General features: G+C 37.7%; 1 protein-coding gene across 4 annotated transcripts in view; it reads right to left on the reverse strand.

The window, feature by feature from the left end:
- PDS5B (PDS5 cohesin associated factor B) overlaps nucleotides 1-21,876 on the reverse strand; it is a 206,249-nt gene that overhangs the window by 108,816 nt on the left and 75,557 nt on the right. For all 4 annotated transcript variants that reach the window (XM_058276971.1, XM_058276969.1, XM_058276970.1 and 1 more), the window contains exons 9-13: nucleotides 21,363-21,478; nucleotides 18,559-18,653; nucleotides 9,263-9,408; nucleotides 4,942-5,093; nucleotides 3,818-3,931 (exon numbers count right to left, since the gene is read on the reverse strand). In XM_058276971.1, the coding sequence (XP_058132954.1) occupies nucleotides 3,818-3,931; nucleotides 4,942-5,093; nucleotides 9,263-9,408; nucleotides 18,559-18,653; nucleotides 21,363-21,478 (623 nt within the window). The remainder of the gene's footprint in view (nucleotides 1-3,817; nucleotides 3,932-4,941; nucleotides 5,094-9,262; nucleotides 9,409-18,558; nucleotides 18,654-21,362; nucleotides 21,479-21,876) is intronic.

Consider the following 21,876-nt stretch of genomic DNA (forward strand, 5'->3'; position numbering starts at 1 on the left):
ATTTCTGGTATTTTGCATCAGCATCCTTTGGCTGGCTAATATATCTGGTATTTGGGGTGGTGGTGGGGTTTTTTTTGGATTTTTTGTTGTTGTCATTTTGGAGTACTGGGGCCAGAGATTAAATCTGGGACCTCGTGTGTGGGAAGCCACTGTTCATTCACTGAGCCACATCAGCTCCCCTGAGTTGGTTTTTCCATTTCTTTGCTTCTTGTTTGTTTTTAGGAGGTACCAGGAATCAAACCCGGGACCTCCCATGTGGGAAGCAGGTACTTAACCACGTGAGCCACATCCCCTCCCCCATGATATTTGGTTTTATCACTACTATTTATATTTTTGTTTCTATTTCTTTTTCTTTTAGGTCTTTTCTGGATTAAAGATTCTCACTAGTTCTTTTTCTAATGGTTTGGAATTTATATATCCCCACCCTATTTTTTTTTAAGGGTGAGTATAATCTTTAACTTGCATACTTGGCATGTACACTCTAATTGACACCTCTGTTCCCACTCTTCAATGATATGTTCATGCTCATAATTTATATGCTATCTTACATGTTGCCATTCTGATAGGTTCCACCCAGAGGTGATTTTCAAAAATGTTTTAAAAAGGCATTGCAGGGAAGCGGACTTGGTCCAACGGATAGGGCATTCTCCTACCACATGGGAGGTCCACGGTTCAAACCCCGGGCCTCCTTGACCCATGTGGAGCTGACCCACACGCAGTGCCATGCAGGGGTGTCTCCCATGTAGGGGACTCCCACGTGTAAGGAGGGTGCCCCATAAGGAGAGCCACCCAGCACAAAAGAAAGTGCAGCCTGATGGGAAACGGACTTTGGCCCAGTGGTTAGGGCGTCCGTCTACCATATGGGAGGTCCGCGGTTCAAGCCCCGGGCCTCCTTGACCCGTGTGGAGCTGGCCCATGCGCAGTGCTGATGCGTGCAAGGAGTGCCTTGCCACGCAAGGGTGTCCCCCACGTGGGAAAGCCCCACGCTCAAGGAGTGCGCCCATGAGGAAAGCCGCCCAGCGTGAAAAGAGAGAGCAGCCTGCCCAGGAATGGCGCCGCCCACACTTCCCGTGCCGCTGACGACAACAGAAGCGGACAAAGAAACAAGACGCAGCAAATAGACACCAAGAACAGACAATCAGGGGAGGGGGGGAAATTAAATAAATAAATAAATCTTTAAAAAAAAAAAAAAAAAAAGAAAGTGCAGCCTGCCCAAGACTGGCGCTGCACACATGGAGAGCTGACACAACAAGCTGATGCAACAAAAAGAAACACAGATTCCTGGTGCTGCTGATAAGGACAGAAGCGGTCACAGAAGAACACATAGCAAATGGACACACAGAGCAGACAACTGGGGGGTGGAAGGGGAGAGAAATAAATAAAATTTTTTTAAAAATAAATAAATAAATAAAAAATAAACAGGCATTGCACCAAGTAATTAGAACAATCAGCAGCAGAACAAGGTCTTGGAGGGTCCTGCTGCACCCAGCATGGAAGCAGGGTCCCGGGGAAAGTCAGAGATCTCAGAGACCTTTGCAGTGGTGCTAAATATCCCCGTTGCTACCTAGTTTCTAATCCACACCCTTTTTTACAGCCCATGAATGTTTAGAATTTGTGTTGTTTCTTGCATCCTATTCCATCCTTCTGGATTCAATTTCCTTTTTTATTAAAAGCAATTATTCTTTTTAGCAATTTTTTCAACAAGGATCTAAGAGTTGTAAACTCTTTTTGCTTAAAGGTGTCTTTACTCTGTTTACTCTTGAATGCTAGTTGAGCTGAGATAGAGGTGCAGACTGACTATGATTTCAAGTAGTTTGCTGGAAACGGTATATAAACACACATGTGCATGTGCACACACACACATACACACACACACCCCGATCTATATACACAGCACCATTACTTCATGTACCATGAGAAAAAAAGCTGTCAATGAAACTATGGCAAACCAACAATTTCAGAATGCATTCCAATTCCAAAGATGTAAACACAAAATGAAATTGTTTTTTCATTAATTAAATATGCTAGTAATGCATTTTACTATACATACAGTGAGAAAAGAATGAGCTTTGAAACCAGGTAGAACTGGGTTCAAATCCTGGCTCTCTTACTTCTTATGCAACTCTGGGCAAGTTAACTTCTGTGGGATTCAGTTCATAATGTGTAAAACAAGAAAAATGCCACTTATGACAGAGGCTGGCCAACTTCTCTGTAAAGGGCCAGAGAGCACACAGTCCAAGCTTAGTGGGCTACATGGCCTCTGCTATAACTACTCAACTCTGCCATTGTAGCACAGACGCATCTAGAGACGATGTTTATTTCAATTCATGGAAAACAGCAGGCCTCAAGAAATGCACACTATTCCCCTCTCCAATCCTTTCCTCAATGTTTCTACTTCCAATCAAACTACATTTAAATCCCAACAGCTGTAAAAAAAATGTTTGCTGGAATATTAACAGTCTGCATTTCCTAAAACCTAGAGCAAATTAATCTCTATGCCTCAAATGCCAAACCTAAATGTGATTCAATTAAAGCAGCAATGTCACTTCCATGTCTAAAATGCCAATTCCCTACTCAGACACAAAATAGTATTTTTTGAAGGAAACATGACCTTTAAAATATATTTGTGGCCACCTGTAGCAGTTTGGTATTACTTATGAATTCCAAAATTAGATATTGGATTATGTTTGTAAATTGGTTTGTTCCTCTAGGTACAACAGATTGTACTGGATTCAGAGGTTTCACTCTTACTTGATTAGATTATGATTAAGGTTTTGATTGGGCCATGTGAGTAGGATGTTGAGGTCCCACCCCGTTGGTGGGCAGGGACTCAACAGAGAAAACTACAAGGCAGATTAAGTTAGTTGGAGTTTTGAGCTGGAACCCCAGGAAGTGAACACACAGGAGAAAACAAAGGAATAGAAAAGGCTCTGTAGATATAGCAGAGGCCATGGGAAGAAAGATGAGCCTAACAGCCTACAGCTGCAGCTGAGTCTGGAGAGAAACAAGCCCTGGCAAGATAGGTAAGCCTTATATCAGCCTACAGCTGAGATTGGAAGGAGCCTTAAGAAGAAGGAGGAGGCAGGCTGGACCCTTGCAGACATGGCTCTCCATCTTGCTCTAACATGTGGCCAATGACTTTGGGTGAGAAAGTACCTCTTATAGTACCCTGAGTTGAACTCTTTAGAGCCTTGTGACTGTAAGCTTCTAACCCAAATAAATACCCTTTATAAAAGCCAACAGATTTCTGGTATTTTGCATCAGCACCCCTTTGGCTGCCTAACACACCACCTATATGTCAAACAGTAATATTATGTTGAGGCTATGCAGTACCCTAATACAGGCCTATGCCACAATTCAAATCTGTACCAGATGAGACTAAGAAAGACCATTTAGGAGTAGCATTTTCACAATACGGACCTTTCCAATATCTTAAAGGAAACAAAACAAGAACAACAGGTATACAGGCAAAATCTCTTGAGGTACCCACAATATGAAAGCTAGGGAGGAAAAAATCAAATTCTAAAAGATTCCATGTCAATCAGCTTGCTCTATTTTTTTTAATTGCTTAAAAAAATATTGCTAATTTTATACTGATGGTAGTACTTTCTGAAAAAATAGCCAAGTAGATCATTTTGTAAACTCACAATTAATCTAATAAAATAAAATTTTAAAAAATAGCCAAGTACTTTTTGTCATCTGACCCTTTAAGCAATGTCTTACAACTAAAACAACAGTTACTTGTGGTTTGTTTTTCATAAAATTCAATACCCTGCAAAAGATGAAAAGAATAAAGAGCCTGACATTTGAAACATACTTCACAGCATTTAAATCCAGTGTGGCATACAAATAATATAAACATTTCATCCGTTCTGTAGTTTCCAAATTGTGGGGAACCATGTACTGAGCAAAGATGCGTTCAACAAGCAATCTACAAGAGAACACAGAGAAGTCACTATAAATGCATGTATTAAATTTGTATGTAAAGTTCCACAATGCATACAGAACACAGATTAAATAAGATCCAGCTTTCTTGAAGAGAAATGATATTTCCAAATCAAAGCCTTCTTTCTATACAAAGACGGACCAAGAAGGGATTTAAAGGAATGGACTGACAGCCCCACCCCAGTTAAGACAGCAACTACCTGTGCAAGGCCCTGGGGAAGTTGTACTGGGAAGGGCAAATTCCTTCTCTGTGTAATGGGAGGCGAAACAACTACACCAGACCTTCCAAGTGCCAAATTCTATATTTCTGCAAATTAAAAACTACAGAGAAATTTTAAGATTCTTTTGAGTTTTCACAGTGATCATCATGAAAAAAGACCTGGTCAAAAGTACTGAAAAAAAAAAAAAACTATCAAATTGTAATGCAAATCTCTGTGCACTGATGCCACACACTCAAAAAAATCTAGAAACTTCAATTTTATAAAAATAATACCTACAAACTTTCTTAGATATTAGCCTAATATAGTTTCCAGTTTCTGGAGCTCCTGAAATTGGAATGACCTATTGTTTCTTAATTTTCTCCCTCTGACTCACTATAGGCAAGATCGTCAGAATCCTACTAACGACTGGTCAAGTTAATTCAGGCTATAAGAATTTACAGCTCTATAAATTACTAAATAAATAAGATCCATAATGAGAAAGGCTAAAAAAAAAATGAGGACACTTACAGCAAAATTTTTGATGAAACAAAATAAAAATTATAGCCATACATATTCCTACTGCCAGATATCACTTTTCAAAAACTGATATGAAAATGAATATGGACACTATACCCATTATGCATTATACTTTATGACTTCAATTTATGGCTTTGATGAGAAAGAACTGATGAGGGTGCTTTATAAAGTTATTAAGAAAATAGTCTGCCCACAAACAAGAGACCAACAGTAATATACCACTCAATATCATCAAATACTTTAAGTGTACTAAACTTACCGATCATCAATACTATTTTGGTAATATATATGTAACAATTTGTCCTTGATCCATGAAATCTGTTTTGCAGCATCTTTTCCAGCTGCTGACTGTAAAGAGTATTTCTTATAAATTTGGGCAAGTCCCATCATGGCTTCTTTGCGTACTCTCCACTTAAAATAAACATAAAAATATTTTCTTATAATTTAAAAATGCTAGCATTATATATAAATTCAGGAAAGTCAAGTTTTCTAGTTTAATATTCCTCTCCTTTACACAATAAATATTCTTCAAGTCTCAGATACTATATATTATTTACAAATACAGTATATGTGAAAAAACACAACTAAAATGTTAATACATCAACCGCATGTATAAAGAATTTTAATGTTTTACCATCTTAAACCCATCAGCTACACTCCCACCAAAAAAAAAAAATCAATCACATTTTACATACTATCACTTAGAATTGAGGAGGAAAAAGCATGCTAGCAAATTCTTAAAGGCAAAGACAGAGTTAAATGGCTAAACTTCAGTCTATCCCTTATAATTTTTTCCAAACTATGGTCTATATTGAGCCAACCTATACCATATCAATGATAATAACAATAATTCAGGTGTATATAAAGTTATATATGATTTTGGCTTTATCAAATACTGACTAAAAGACATATCAGTGGTTTATTCTGTATATCTAGGAATCAAGTTAAGGCAAGGGTTCTTAAGTTTTGTTCCACAGACCCCTTTGCCAGTCAGGTGAAAACTATGGACCCCTTACTAAGTCCACACTATACTGTATATTATTTAATAAATATACCACACCCACACCAACACATCCCCACAACAATATTTTTTTGAATGTCTCTTCAAGCTCACGGACCCCTTGTAAAGAACCTATGAGTTAAGGTATAAGGGAAATGTATTCAGCTATTTTTATACAAATAAATTCATATTGTGTATGTATAATTTATTTATAATGAATTTATAATTCATTGTAATGAATTTATTCTTTAATTTTACCTAAACAACACTATAATCAGTAGGAACTTTGCCAATCTTCATAGATTATTCATTTTTCCTTTGCAGGGTCTCACTCAGAGTATTCCTCTCTTGGCTTTTGTTTGAATTAATTACAGTGTATTAATAATAATTCTTACCTCATTCATCCACCAAACATATATTGAAAGAAAAGATTCCTAATAGTCTTACTCATAAAGTAATGTTTGTAAAACCTTTCTTTAACTCCTGTTTTTATCTCTAATTCCTCAAAGTGCTGCTTTAAGAAGAATTTAAAAATATAGCATATTCTAATATGGAACACGTAGTATTTTTTTTATGGTACTCAATTTTTAATTGAATGCACCAAGCAACCCTATTACAAATATGACATGATGATCAAAAATATTCAAAAACTATTTTGGGGATTCATGATTCTAACAATATATAAAAACTTAGCTCAAATTTCAAGTCTAGTTAAGATGATTACTTGGCTACTTAGAAAGAAAGCCGTTATCCCATGCGTAATATAAATCTCCTTTTCCTTCTTTATGCCTTTTGAATATTTAACATCCCAGGAAGATGTCCAAGAAACATAAGTCTAAATTTACCAGTTAAATTAAATTGTTCCGGATCACTATAGATTTGGAGGGAAAACCATGCATTTCCTGCCTTTTCATCCCCTATCCACAACCAGCACTATCGAGGAGAGAATTAAAAGATGTAGATGGTACAAAGTGTTAAAACATTTACCTGATCAAAGTTATTCACAGCTACCTATAGGCCTCCCACTCTCCAAGTCAACTGACCACTAAATATGTCAAAGAGTCTCATCCTTCACCATAACTACTCCTAATTCCAAGTCAGCCAAACCCATGTCATGAAGGAAGGTGGAGGAAGAGGAGACATCCACGGAGACCTTGACGTGCCTTGCACATTCTGGGCACAAGAACACGAAGGTCAGGCGAGCTCCGCTCCTGGAAGCTCACTGGCTAACGGATGCAGCTAGCGGCAGCAGGTGCTCACTCAAGAAGGGAGCTTTGGGTCATAGAAGATAGGTCCCCAACATGCCGCTCTGTTGGGTTTGCTCTGACAAGCTGAAAACATCTTTTTTTTTCCTATTCTAAGGCAATTCTAATACAACTGACTACTAACGCAGACCCACATAGAACAGCCCTGAGAGTAAAGAGAGAGATCAGGCCAACAACTCAAGAGGTGCTGGGTCAGAAACCTTTACAAAAGTCACTTCTCATCCTAATTGGTGTACAATCAACATCTGACTCTTCTGCCATTAAGAGTCATCTTATTTTTCAGGATACAGACAAATAATCTTAAAAATTAAAAAAAAAAAACTAGGGGAGCAGATGTAGCTCAAGTGGTTGAGCACCTGCTTGCCACATGAGGTCCTGGGTTCAATTTCCAGTGCTTCCTAAAAATAAAACAGGGAAATGGATGTGGCTCAAGCTATTGGGCTCTCATCTACTACATGGGAGGCCCCAGGTTTGATTCCCAGGTGAAGGCAAGCTGACCCACGCTGCAGAGAGCTGGCGGCCTGCACTGTGGAGAGCTGGCACAGCAAGATGATGTAACAAAGGGAGACACAAAGGAGAGACAGTGAGAGACGCAGCAGCCAGGGAGATGAGGCGGCTCAAGCGACTGAGCACCTCTCCCACACCAGAGGTCCCAGGATTGGTGTCCAATGCTGCCTAAAGAGAAGACAAGCAGACACAGAAGAACAAATGGACACAGAGAGTAGACAGTGAGCATAAACAACAAGGGGAGGATTAAATAAATACATAAAAATAAAATAAAAACCATCCTTAAAAAATTTTATTTTAAATTAAAAAAAAAATGAAAAAATGAAAAAATCAACTCAGGGAAGCCAATGTAGCTCAGTGGTTGAGCGCCAGCTTCCCACATACTTAAAGTAACAGAGCAAACTGTGACACAGCTGACACCGTCTTCACCACCAGAGTGTAGATCTGTCATGTGAGCTCTCCCTCCTGTGCAAAATGGCCACTTCAAAGGAAAAACTGATTGCACTGGCTGCAGAAGAGGCAACAGTCCCAAACAATAAGACCACTGTAGTGGGTGTTGGACAAGTTGGTACAGCATATGCCATCGGCATTCTTGGAAAGTTTCTGGCTGATGAACTTGCCCTTGTGGATGTTCTGGAATATAAACTCATGAGAGAAATGACGGACCTACAGCATAGAAGCTTACTTCTTAGGACACCTAAAATTGTGGCAGATAAAGATTACTGCTAATCCTAAGGTTGTGGTAGTACTTGCAGGAGTCCATCAGCAAGAGGGGGAGAATTGCCTCCATCTGGTTCAGAGGAATAGAACAAAGAGTCTGGGTTTTTCACTTTCAACAATGGTGAAGGGATGTATGGCACTGACAACAAAGTTTTTTTGAACCTTCTGTGTAATCTGAAGGCTCAGCGATTAACCAATGTTATCAACCAGAAGCTGAAGGATGTGAAGTTGCTCAGCCCAAGAGGGCGGGGAAGCAGATGCAGCTCTAGCGATTTGGTTCCTGTCTACCATATAGGAGTTTGATTTCCAGGGCCTCCTGGTGAAGGCGAGCTGGCCTGGATGGCAAGCTGGCCCGAGCAGAGAGCTGACCCATGCAGAATGCTCGCACAGAGAACAGGCACAGCAAGATGACACAACAAAAAGAAACACACAGGAAAGACAATAAGAGACATAGCAGACCAGAGGAGCTGAGATAGCACAAGTGACTAAGTGCCTCTCTCCCACTCCGAAAGGTCCCAGGACCGGTTCCTGGTGCCGCCTCAAGAGAAGACAAGCAGATGCAGAAGAACACACAGCAAATGGACACAGAAAGCAGACAGTGAGCACAAAACAACAAGGAGGGGATGGGGAGAAATAAATAAATCTTAAAAAAAAAAAAAAAAGAGGGCAGATACCCTCTGGGACATACAGAAGGATCTAAATGACCTGTGACATCTGAGTTCTATGCTGTAGAAAATTTTAAAACTACGATGCAATTAATCTTGAGCCCTTGGTTATCATCCATGTACATGGATTGCAGTTTGCTGTTATCTTCCTAAATATGTGAATTTGGGCCCACAAAATCCAAGCAAATGCCTGGAGTAATGCTTGCAACATGAGCCCCTGAACAAATAAAATGAACTATTATACTGTGAAATAATTAATTAATTAAAAAGTAAATCCTTGTCAAAAATGTTATTTTCAACAGTAAAATATCTCCCCAAGAAAGTGCTAGTTACATGTAAATCTCAATAGTTTCAAACGAAATACTAAGACTTAAATATTTAAAATGAAAACCTACTATTAATTGTTTATTCCTGCTTACTTACCCGTTTATCTAATGTTCTCTCTCTCACAAAATTAAGTAAGTGGTCATTGACCAGAAGAATATCCTTTTTAGCAGCTGTAACTATCGATACAATGACATCATGTCTAATAGCTTCCTCAGGGTCATGTGATCGTACCTTGAGATACTCTGAAAGATAAGATTTTGATTAAAAAGGAAACATCAATAATTAAAATGTTTAAAAAGACTGTATAAGACCTCTGAAAAAAATCATGATAAAACAAAACCAAAGTAGAAGGTTCCATGTTTCAAGAAAATAAAAAGGAGCCAAGTTCAGGAGGAGGAAAGTTAGAACACAGGAGTTTACATGCAACAGAGTAGAAAACACTCCCTCCCCATTTGGGGGACAGAGTGGTTGATAGAGGAGCTCCTAGCTATATTAATTAAACAAACCTAAGTGGACCAAGAGGTGTATCAATGTTAATTTTTTTTAAAGACTGCTAAAATGCTTAAGTCATACTGGGAGGATTCAAGTTTCTAACCCTTAACTAGGGAAAAATCCTAAGTAAAGTTGTTTGAAGAAATGAAACTGAGATATTAGCCACCATGAAATGGGATTAAAAGGAAGACCATAGGGCAATTCTGCTTAACTGAACTAAGAAAAGCCAAAGGGAAGATTGGAAGGAATGGAACAGATTTAACCGTGAGTGAGAAGGCTCTTAAACTCAAGAACATGGAACTTAGCGCCGAGCAAGGAGGGAGGTGAAAGAGAAGACAATCGAAATCAACTAACTTCAGAAAGGGAATCAGATAAGCAGATTATGAAACATTCATACAATGGAAAACTACGCAATAACCAAAACGAATAAACTAAAACATGTTAAAAGAGAGCAGCCAGACTTTAACCCCCAAACACTGATTATCCACTCTATGATTCAAACACATATGAAGTCCAAAGGTAGGCCAAACAAAATAGTAACACAATCTACAGTAACACAAGTAAACAGGAAGATCCATTGTAAAGGGCACGAGGGTACCTTGGGGGCCATGGAAACCTGTTCTGTCTTACTAAACATAGCAAACTGAACATTTAAGATCTATGCATTTTATTGTAAATTAATTATACCTCAATTGTTTTTAAGTTACATAAAAAAAGTGTGTGTGGGGGGGGGAACACGAGTGAAGAATAGAACAAAGAGTCTGGGTTTTTCACCAAAATACAGACTAATGTGAGTTTAAGGCTTTTAGTAGTCATCCAAATGACCTACCAACTAGCATCTACGGAGCAGTCCATATCCACAGGAGAAAAACCAAGCATTTCAGCTATCTGTGGAGGCATGTTTGTTGTCACTATGTAGTCACATCCAAACATTTACATAGTAAATGTACACTTTTTAATTATAAACTATTTCCCTTTTAATTCTCCTACATATTTCAGTTACAGAGTAATAATGATTTTTAAATTGTATTCAGTGGATTACTCCTATGAAATTCATTTAAGGATGTTTGAGGGAACATTACAAATTATTTGTTCAAAAAGGGAGGCACTGGGTCTCAGGGAGTGGAGAGCCATTTCCACAGAAGGTTCACACGCAGAACAGAGATGACCTAGGACAGAAGAAAGCCCTTTTGGCAGGAACAGGCCCATAGAATTTAAAACGGGACAGAGTATTCTGGGTTCAAAGAAAATCACAAAACTAAAGATCTGAGAGGAAGTGATAAAAATCAAAGCCTGGGGGGTGAGGGGTATATGGGAACCTCTTGTATTTTTTGAATGTAACATTAAAAAATAAATAAATAAAGAGATCCTGGGGGAAAAAAAGAAATCAAAGCCTAACTCTTCCAACAACAGCAGGGATTACTTTATATGCTTCATGTGATTTTTATTTATTTATTTTTCATAATAAATTGGTTTTTTTAAAGATACATTAATCACAAAAAAAGTTACATTAAAAAACGTAACAGGTTCCCACATACCCCACTCCACAACCCCCAACTCCTTCCAAATCAACAACCTCTTCCTTCATGTAGTTTCATCCTTTTCTGCAACAAGGAAAATTTTAGAAGGTCTGCCACCATATTTCAGGTAGGGGAGAAAGAAAACAAATTCTTCAGAGAATGAAATAAACAGGAAGGAAGGAGCTGTCATCTGCAGTAACAGGGAGCGCACTTAAGAACCAAGAACAGGTCCTTTAAAGCCCCTGGGAAGGAGGGAAAAGCAGGTCTACAGAAGGGCTACTCCATAGGAGAGTACCATACTGCCTCTCTCTCCTGCTTTGTGTAAATCCTTTTGACCTGTGTGACCCAAAAGGAAGCAAGTTCAAGAAAGAGCAGCTCTATTCAACCATGTACAAATTAACCTGCACATTACATGTTTTAAAAAAAAAAAAAAGTACTTACTTAGGTCTAGTTTTATTTAAGCAAAAGTAATTATGTAAATAATTCAGTAAGAAAACTCAAAATCCAAAACAGAAGTATAAAATTACAATGAAGTAGATATTAGGGAGCAAGATGGCGGCAGAGTAAGGAGCTCCTAGAATCAGCTCCTGCTACTGGGCAGTTAGCAAACACCCAGAGCTCTCTGGAGCTAGCTGAAGCACCTATTGGGGGGCTTCAGAAAACTAGAAGATCATCTGTAACATACTTGAAGAATTGAAAGGAGGAGACTGCCCATCTGCAGAGAAGACTCGTCAGTGGAAGCTCCACACCCCAGAGGCCAGTGCCATCCTCCACTGGAGGCACGGGCCGTCTCGGGAGCTGTTCCGCGGCTGGAATCAAAAGTTCCATTTCCCCAAAACGGGGGAGGAGACGGTTGGGCGCCAACTTCAGCTACTGATGTGGAAATTCAGCAGCTGCAGGATGATCCTGAGAACAGCTAAGGTTTGAGCCTGTCCAGGTCAGAGAGAGGCCGGGAGCCGCCATCTGAACTCCAGGCCTGGCACGAGGGGAAGTGGGGCGGACTGAGGATCCCAGTGCTGGTGGGGACTGGCTTCTTCCCATCCAGATCAGAGCAGGTCTAGCCTAGGCCCCAGCGCCACCCCCAGCAGGGAGGAAGCTGCGGGGACCCGCGCCAGCCTCTCCCGGAAATTACCAGCCAAGCCATGGAGGCCAGTGATGGCTCTGGCGGCACGAGCCACCCCAGGAGCTGCTCTGTGATGGGAAGTGGAAGCTCATTTCCCAGAAACAGGGGAGAAGGAGACCGTTGGCTGCTGATTTTGGCACAGATTGGGAGACTTGGCTAAGAGATAACCCTAGGAATGGTTGGGGTGAGTACCAGCCCAAGTCAGAAAGAGGCCAGGAGCCGCCATTCTGACTCAGCCCCCAGCCTGAGGGGAAGCCGGGGTGACTGAAACTCTCAGTGTTGGCAGGAACTCTCAGTATCGACAAGAACTCTCAGTATCGGCAGGAACCAGTTTCTTTCACCTGCAGCCCTAGCCTAGGCTTCAGTCCCACCTCTGGCAGGGAGGAGGCCGAGGAGCCCTGCAACAGCCTATCCAGGTAACTGCAGAGAACTTTGGCTGGCATTGACTGAAAATCAGAAGTCTACCAGGGCAACTGCGGTCATCTTGGACCCACACTGCATAGATGGCTGCCCACACCTGCAGCTCCATCCCGACCCCAGGCAGGGGAGAAAGGGATGTGAAGCTTCATCAGTCTCTGGGCAACTACAGTGTAGGCCTGCACATGGATTATTCCACACAGCTGTGGCTCTGTCCCTACCCCTGGCAAAGGAGAAAGTTGGAAGAAACTTCATTGGTCCCTGATGCAATGAGGGCAGCTTGAGCCTCCACAGCTTATAGCACCAACTACATGCTTGGCTCCTACTGCACAACCAGCAAGGGAGAAAGGATAGGAAGCCCTAAACTAAAGAGAAAAACTGCACCCAGAATAAATACTCTAATAAGCCAGATGCAAAAACACCAACGAAAAATTACAATCCACACCAAGAAACAGGAAGCTATGGCCCAGTTAAAGAGACAAGAAAAGCCTCCAGATGACACAAAGGGTTGAGACAACCAATCACAGATGTTCAAACAAATCTCCTCAATAAATTCAATGAGATGGCTAAAAAGATTAAGGATACTAAAAAGACACTGGATGAGCGCAATGAAAAACTGGAAAGCATACATAGGAAAAATAGTAGATCTTATGGGAATGAAAGGTACAATCAATGAAATTTAAAAAACATTGGAATCATATAATAGCAGATTTGAGGAGGCAGAAGAAAGATTGATGAGCTTGAAGAAATGGCCTCTGAAAGTGAACATACAAAAGAACAGATGAAAAAAAGAATGGAAAAAAAATTGAAAAAGGTCTCAGGGAAGTAAATGACAGCAAAAGGCATGCAAACATATGTGTCATGGGTGTCCCAGAAGGAGAAGAGAAGGGAAAAGGGGTAGAAGAAATATCTGAAGAAATAATGGTAGAAAATTTCCCAACCCTATTGAAGGACATAGATATCCCTGTCCAAGAAGCACAACGTACTCCCATCCAAAAATATTCAAATAGACAAACTCCAAGACACATACTCAGAATGTCAAATGCAAAGACAAAGAGAGAATTCTGAGAGCAGCAAGAGAAAAGCAATGCATAACATATAAGGGATATCCAATAAGATTAAGTGCTGATTTCTCACCAGATACCATGGAGGGAAGAAGAGTGGTCTGATATATTTAAGATACTACAAGAGAAAAACTTCTAGCCAAGAATCTTATCCAGCAAAATTGTCTTTCAAAAATGAGGGCAAAATTAGAATATTCACAGACAAACAGAAACAGAGAATTTCTAAGGAAGAGAGTAGATTTTTCAGGAAATACTAAAGGGTATGCTAGAGCCTAAAAAGAAAAGACAGGAGAGAGGGGCCTGGAAGAGAGTCTAGAAAGAAGATTATATCAATAAAAGTAACTGAAAGTGTCAACAGAGTAGTGAAAATAAAATATGACACATAAAACTCAAATAGTCAGGAATAAACTTAACCAATGATGTAAAGCACTTGTATTCAGAAAACTGCAACTCAATGTTAAAAAAAATCAAAAAAGCCCTAAATAAGTGGAAGAACATTCCATGCTTACGGATTAGAAGACTAAATATCATTAAAATGTCAATTCCACTTAAATTGATATACAGATTTAATGCAATCCCAATAAAAATTCCACCAGTATTAGAGAAAAAATTGAAAACATGATCTTTAAATTTATTTGGAAGGGTAAGGAGTCCTGAACAGCCAGAAACATCAAAAAAAGGAAAAGTAAACCCCCATCTCCAGACTTTAAATCATAATACCTACCTATAGTGGTAAAAACAGCATGGTACTAGCCTAAAGATAGACAAAGACCAATGGAACCAAATTTATGGTTCAGAAACAGACCCTCACATATATGATCAAGTGATTTTTGACTAGCCTGTCAAACTCACATAGCTCAGGCAGAACAATCCATTCAACAAATGGTGCTGTAAGAATTGGATATCCATGGCTGAAAGAAGGAAAGAGGACCCCTATCTCATACCTTATCCAAAAATTAACTCAAAATGGATCAAAAAACTAAAAATAAAATCAAGAACCATAAAGCTTCTAGAAGAAATTACAGGAAAATAGCTTCAAGACCTGATGGTAGGTGAAGGATTCTTAAAGGAGATAGGAGGACTAAGATGGACTACTGATGTTTATGTGTGAAGCAGTTTTAATTAGCTTTACTGTAAATGTGTGGAAATATATAGAGTGGACGGAAATACATAGTGAGTAACAGCTAGTTTATAAATGGGGATGTCGATGAAAATGGTGGTCTAGTTATGTAAATGCCAACTGAAAGAATGCTAGAGAATAATCTAGGAATTGGATAGCACAGTAAACAAAGAGATGGATGAGAACTGTGGGTGATGGTACAGATGTAAGAGTGTCCTTTGTTAGCTAGAGCAAATGTATATCACTACTGCAGGGTGTTGAGAATTTGGAGAAACATGGGAAAAATACAGCTGGAGTGACCTATGGACTGTGGTTAGTAATAATAGAATATTCTTGCAACTATGCGAAAGATGTACTGTGTTGATACTGAGGCAGTATGGAAAACATGAGCCAAATGTACACTATGGACATGGTAACAATCAGATGATATTATTTTATCTACAGCAAATGACACACCACATTGTGGTGTACTGATGAAGGGGTGTTGTTTGGGAATTCTGCACATGTATATGATAGTTTTATAAGTTTACAATTTCTGTCATAAAAAATATATTTAAAAAATAATAGGGTGGGTTGGGGCAAAAACACACCAAATGTAAAATAAGGACTATGATTAGTAGTAAGATTTTGACAATATTCTGTCATCATTTGTAACAAATGTCTCATGACAATGCAAGGTGTTGGTGGAGGGTTGCTGTATGGGACCCCTGTATGATGTTATGCATGTTTGCTTTGTAAGTTCACAACTTTTACTATACACTTGTTTATGTATATTCATATATAAATGATATAAAGATAATAATAATAGGATTGGTTGGGGGAAAAATACTTTGTTTAGTAGTAATATTTTGACAGTGCTCTTTAATCATTAGTTAAAAAGGTTTAACAACAACGCAAGTTATTGCTGGAAGGGTGAGTTATCAGAGTTCTGTATGATGTTATGTATGTTTGTTTTGTAACTTCACAGCTATTATTATACTCTTATTGTTTATGTATGTTTATGTATGAGTGATATACTTCAATGAATTAAAATATAATAATAATAATATTAGGGTGGTTTGGGGGGAAAATACACCAAATGTAAGAAAAGGACTATAATTAGTAGTAAGATTTTCACAATACTCTTTCATAATCTGTAACAAATATCTCATGACAGTGCAAGGTGTTGGTGGAGGGTTGCTGTATGGGACCCCTGTATGATGTTATGCATGTTTGGTTTGTAAGTCCACAATTTTTACTATACACTTATTGCTTATGTATGTTCCTATATAAATCATTTAAAGATAGTAATATAATATGATAGGTTGGGGGAAAATACTTAGTTTAGTAATATTTTGACAATGGTCTTTAATCATTAGTTTAAAATGTTCAACAACAATGCAAGGTATTGATGGTAGGGTGAGTTATGAGAGTCCTATATAATGCTACGTATGTTTGTTTTGTAAGTTCACAACTATTACTAAACACTTATTGTTTATGTATGTTTACGTGTGAGTCATATACTTCAATAAATTTTTTAAATGAAAAAAAAATTACAATGAAGTATATGAAATAAGGTAGTATAAATATTATCCTTTAGATCATATTGCTAAAAACATTTTCTATTAAAAAATGACAAAAATTTAAGAGCAATGTGAACAATTGTTCCATGGTGAATTATTTCGAACTGTTCAAGCTTTAAAGATAAGTAATTGCAACTAAAATTATTTTAGGGATACACCATACTTAAATACCTTCAAGAAAAAAACCATAAAAATGGCGTGAATAGGTGAGAGACAACACGGGAACAAACGTGCATTCTGAAAAGCAGGAGTCCCAAGAAAGCAAAATCCTAAACCAGTAGAGGGGAAACAAGCAAACCACCCAGATATATACTACGTATTCTTCAAAGGACACAGGAATTGGCAACAAGTACTTCTGGACCACAAGGCAAGGGAGAGGAGAGAAGCAACCCTGGTGACTGGAGGAGCAGCTCGGAGGCAACAACCCAACCCACACACTCAAGGGCTTTCTAAAGAGCATTTTATTTTGTCCTTGGCTCTTTCATCATGAGCCAACAGTCATGGTTTGTTAAGCATTTAAGGAAAGTCCTAACAGAGAAAATAAAGACAAAAGCTAATAGATGGGAAAAATAGAGTGGGAACAGACATTTTGTAGGAAAAAGAGAACATGCCCTAAAAATAACCATCAAGACTCTCATGGAAAATACTGCAGCTATAACCAAGAAAAGGATGCTACAGAAAAAGAGACACTGGGGGAGGGGGGGGGCGGGTCAGAAGGAGGGAGGGTAGCCCCACGATCAGTGTTACATACTACAGAGGCTCAGGAGCAAGATGTCCAGATACAAGCAGGAAGCACCTCAAAAAAGGATGAAATGGGTAAAATAACCTGCTTTTTAACCCTTACTGACAGGAATCCAACAAAACCGGAAAGCATTACTATGACAAACTATTGTTTAAAATATCACAAAAGGGTATATGTGAGATTTTCTCAGAAGAAACTCAGAAAGTAGTAAGATTTAAGAAACAACAGTGAGCAAAAAAAAAAAAGACTAAATGTCATTAAAAACATACTAAAAGTTGAGAAAGGTTTTAAAAAAGAGTAAATAACTCAACAATAACTAAAACAAGCAGGTGAAAAGATGGGAGAGCAGGGACATTTATTACTCAGAAAGAAGCTAGAGTTCTGATTAATGGTGGACTTGATTAATCATTTAGGCAGTGAAAGTACAAAAAGAGAATGCTAATTTCCAAGTCCATGAAAAAAGGAGAAATGAGAAGAAAGAAAATTAATCTAACAAAAAAGAAAACAGTAAAGGAAAAAAAAAAAGGAGCATGGTAAGCAGAAAACACAAAACACAGCAGTAAACAGAAATTCAACCACACCAGTACAATGCAAATGACATCATTTGAATACAATTTTAAACAATTCATGAACAGATACATATGTGGTATATCTATATAAACACAAACAGGAAGCAGACCAAATTCAGCACAGTGGTTAGCCTCTGTGAGAGTAGGAAAAAAAATAGTAGTGAGGGGCATTTCAACTGGATCTACAATTCTTTATATTTTTTTAATCTCTGAAGCAAATAAGGCAAAATGTTAATATTTATGGGGAAGACACAATGGCTGTTACATTAGACTGTATTTTCCAAATGATTTCATATTTGGAATTATTTTTCAAAATATTTCATAATTTAAAAAAGCTTTACCAGAAGAATAACAGTCAGATACATGATATTCTTGTTACTACAGAACTACAAAGTTCTGAGCTACCTTATACTTACACAGACTTTGGAAAAGTTACTTCCATTTAGCACGGTTAGATTAGTTTGTAAATCATTGGCTCTCACCTAAATTTTTTAAATATTCAAGAATGTTGAAGTCTTATAATCTATTCAAAGTAAAGACCTGTTCAAAATCAAATACCTGAGATATTTTTAGAACTGTCCATAAACTAAGAACTAGTATTGTTCCTGAAAACACTGACTTTCTGTAGATGCCTCCAGCCTCCTAAGTAAATGCAAGGCTGTAAAAATTCTAGCGCCAGAGAATAACCACGAACACTTCATCTGTCACAATTTTTTCCCCCTATAAAACCAATTTTTCCATAAAGACCATCTAGGAATATTGGTTGTTATGTATCCAGAATACCTGTTAAGTCCTTTGCTAAATCAGGGTGGTTCATGAGACAATGGCTAGCAAACTTCACACACTCCAGGCGGATTGGTACATGGATATCATTAAATCTGGTAAGATATAAAAGAACAAAGTGATGTTTAAAGTAAGAGAACCAGATGCGTTTACTCTGCATTTGATTTGCCCTTATTTCACTAATTAAAAAACGATTTATGAGGGAAAACTGAAAGTAGAGAACACCATGACAGCTTTTGATACACCATCTATGGATGGACGCTCTGGAACCTCGCCCTTAAACCAGGGCAATCTCCCAGGAACGCCACGTCACCTTAAGGAGTCTTTAAAAACATGTTCAAACAAAACACATTGGGCTCAAATATGAGAATCAGCATGGCAAAAATGTTTCTATAAATACTATACTACCAATTTCACGTGTATATGGAATGTGAGGGTGTATATCTAGACCTTATACTGTTAGTTTATGTTATACAACTCAAACTGTATCCAATGTATAAATTACTCCTATCCAATTAACTATCACAATCATTGCACTTCCATTAGTATCAAAGCCAATCTTCATATTTCATCTGTAATTAGTTTAATACATATCTCTAAGAACAAAGCATTACTTTTTAAAAATTTAAATTCCTTAACATCAAATATCCAGTCTCAAATGTCAATTTTGTTTAGTGTTTTCTTTTTCAATCACTTTCCAAATAAGAGGAGAACACTGCTATTGGTTGGTAGGTCTGTTCAGTCTCTTTTAACCAACAGGTTTCCCCTCCATCTCCTTTTTTTCCCCCTTGTAATTTCTTTGTTGGAGAACTGCTGTCGTGTGTGCGCGTGCGTGTGTGCGCGTGTGTGCGCGCACATGTGCGTGCGTGTGTGTGGCTGGCTGGGGGGGAGTACCAACTGCATCACTCTGATCTCAATTGGCATGGTCTTCTCTGTCCTACAGCCTGCAACCTGGTAGACTGAAAACCTTGATCAAATTTAGGTTCAATTTTTTTTAGCAAAACTGCTTCATACAAGGCACTGAGTTTGTCTACCAGCAAGCACATGATGTCCAACTGTATCTCAACCACTGATGTTCAAAAGCCTAGACTCAAGTTCACTATTGAATGTAGCATATTGGGTTTTTTTTTTAATCTTTTTAACTGTCAGTAACAACAATAAAGTGAAGCTAGGACTTTCCACTCAACATTTTCATAAGTCTTAATTTTATGAAATTAAAAGGCTCCTTAGCCTTATAGCATTACGAGGAAAAAAGAAAAAAAAAAAGGTCTTCAAAATCAGCACCAAGTTACTCATAGAAGTTTATGATTAGAAAAAACAACTTTGCTCTATGAAGTAGATCCTGCCTCCCTAAAAAAGTTATACTACCTAGCCTATAGTGCCATAGAAAACTTCCTAAATGTTCAGAATTCAGGGACTCAATCTCTGTATATGTTACCATTTCTCACCTAAACATGCACCATATGACAGATAAATATAATGAAAGATGAAAAAAGTATTTTAAAATACTCTCCTTAAAATTGTGATATTGCGTAAGTTTTATGTCATTACTGTTAAAATGAAAAATTATAATGTAATTAAAAGGTGACCTATACATTTAAATTTGGATTTACCCCCTAAAAACCTGAAAGATAAAGTCTGGCTAATCCAAATCCTAATTTAAAAATATATTACTTGGCTATACATCAAAAACGTTTTTGTTTCAACACATTAATTCAAATGAAATTTAAATTTAATTAAACTTATAAAATATTTTGCCCCCTGCCCAAAAACTTTCCATTGTATTTAAGAGAAAAAGTCTACAAATCAAACACAAGATGACAATGAACTATTATTTATTAGCTTAAAGTGCCTCATTAAATATTATTATTGAACAAAGTATCAGCCAGAAAATCATTCAGAATTTAATCACTTGTAATGGCTTACATCTTCATTTAACAAATTAGAGAATGAAACCCAAAGATATTTAAAGACTCATAATCATTAACAGTCTGTAACTAAAATGGAAAGAAAAGTGGTGATACAATATAACTATTTCAAAACAAAGAAAATAGAAAAAGAGTCTACAAATTCTATTTGGCGTGTGCTTGTTTATGATTTAATTGCAATATTTACTATAAAGATAATTTAAGCAAGAAAAAAATCCTTTTACCCTCAGAGTCAAGGTGGGTTCCAACCAGGGCATCTGTAGTATACTTTTATATGTTCAAGGTCAGGGAACCCTTCAGAAATCTGAAGGCCTCTCTTAAACAAAAGTGACATATGCAAATATACTCAAAATAATGCAACCAATTTCCGGAGATTTTTCAATCACTAAAACCACACGAGGAACCCAGGTTATCATCCTTGTAATACTGAGAAATAGAAAAAGAGACAAGGAGGAGGGATATCATTTACCCACCCTCTGAATATCCCTATCCTTTCCATATCCCCAAATAATCCAGCTAAATATTACTACTCATATAGGAGGTTAAGCTCAATAATGTATTTTCAGCTGGAAGTAATCACTGGTTTGCAATAATACATTTAATTTCATGGTTATAATATTACCTGTGATTTTATTTTAAATCATCTCTTAAAAATTGAGGACAAAATAAGATGAAAAGAAAAAGAGAAATTGTAAATATGGTCGATCACTAACAGCATTCAAAAATTTAAATAAATAAAACCCTTCATTTTTATTATTTCAGAGAACATGGCAGAACAAAACTCTCTTACTTGAATGTAGATAATGTTTTTTAAAAATAATATAAGGAGATATATAAGCATGTATTACTTTTAAACAGAAATCAAAAAACATATACCTGCCCAAGTAGCATTGCCAAAGTGGTTTGTTTTGAGATGCCAATTCTGAATCCTTTGCCCCAAACATTTTCGCCAGTAGTTTAACAACTTGCAGGCGTTCCTCATTGTCATTGCTCTAAAACAAAATGCAACCATAGCTTAAAACCACGAGGTAGGTATATTCAGAATTAAGTCTCCAATTCTATAGAAAACCTTTCAGAAACACCAGAAAAATTATACATAAAAAATGTTCTATATACTTTTCACAAAATTAAGTGTTATCTTAAATGCGCTAATCATCTCAAACTATACTAAAACAGTACCTCCTACATGAAAATACATCCCAAAAGTTTGGTTCAATGTTAGAACACACCACCACCTCCCCAGCCACCCCACCTCCAACAACAGAGGCTTATTTTCACTTAGTTGAATTTTTAAACTAGCTCTTATAAAACCTACTAGGACTCTTGGAAAAAATATTCATGGTTTTAAAGAAGAAACACTGACAGAAGCCAGCCCTGCAATAAAGAGGGC

This window comes from Dasypus novemcinctus, chromosome 15 (genome assembly GCF_030445035.2).
Source record: "Dasypus novemcinctus isolate mDasNov1 chromosome 15, mDasNov1.1.hap2, whole genome shotgun sequence".
In the NCBI taxonomy this organism is placed as follows: domain Eukaryota; kingdom Metazoa; phylum Chordata; class Mammalia; order Cingulata; family Dasypodidae; genus Dasypus; species Dasypus novemcinctus.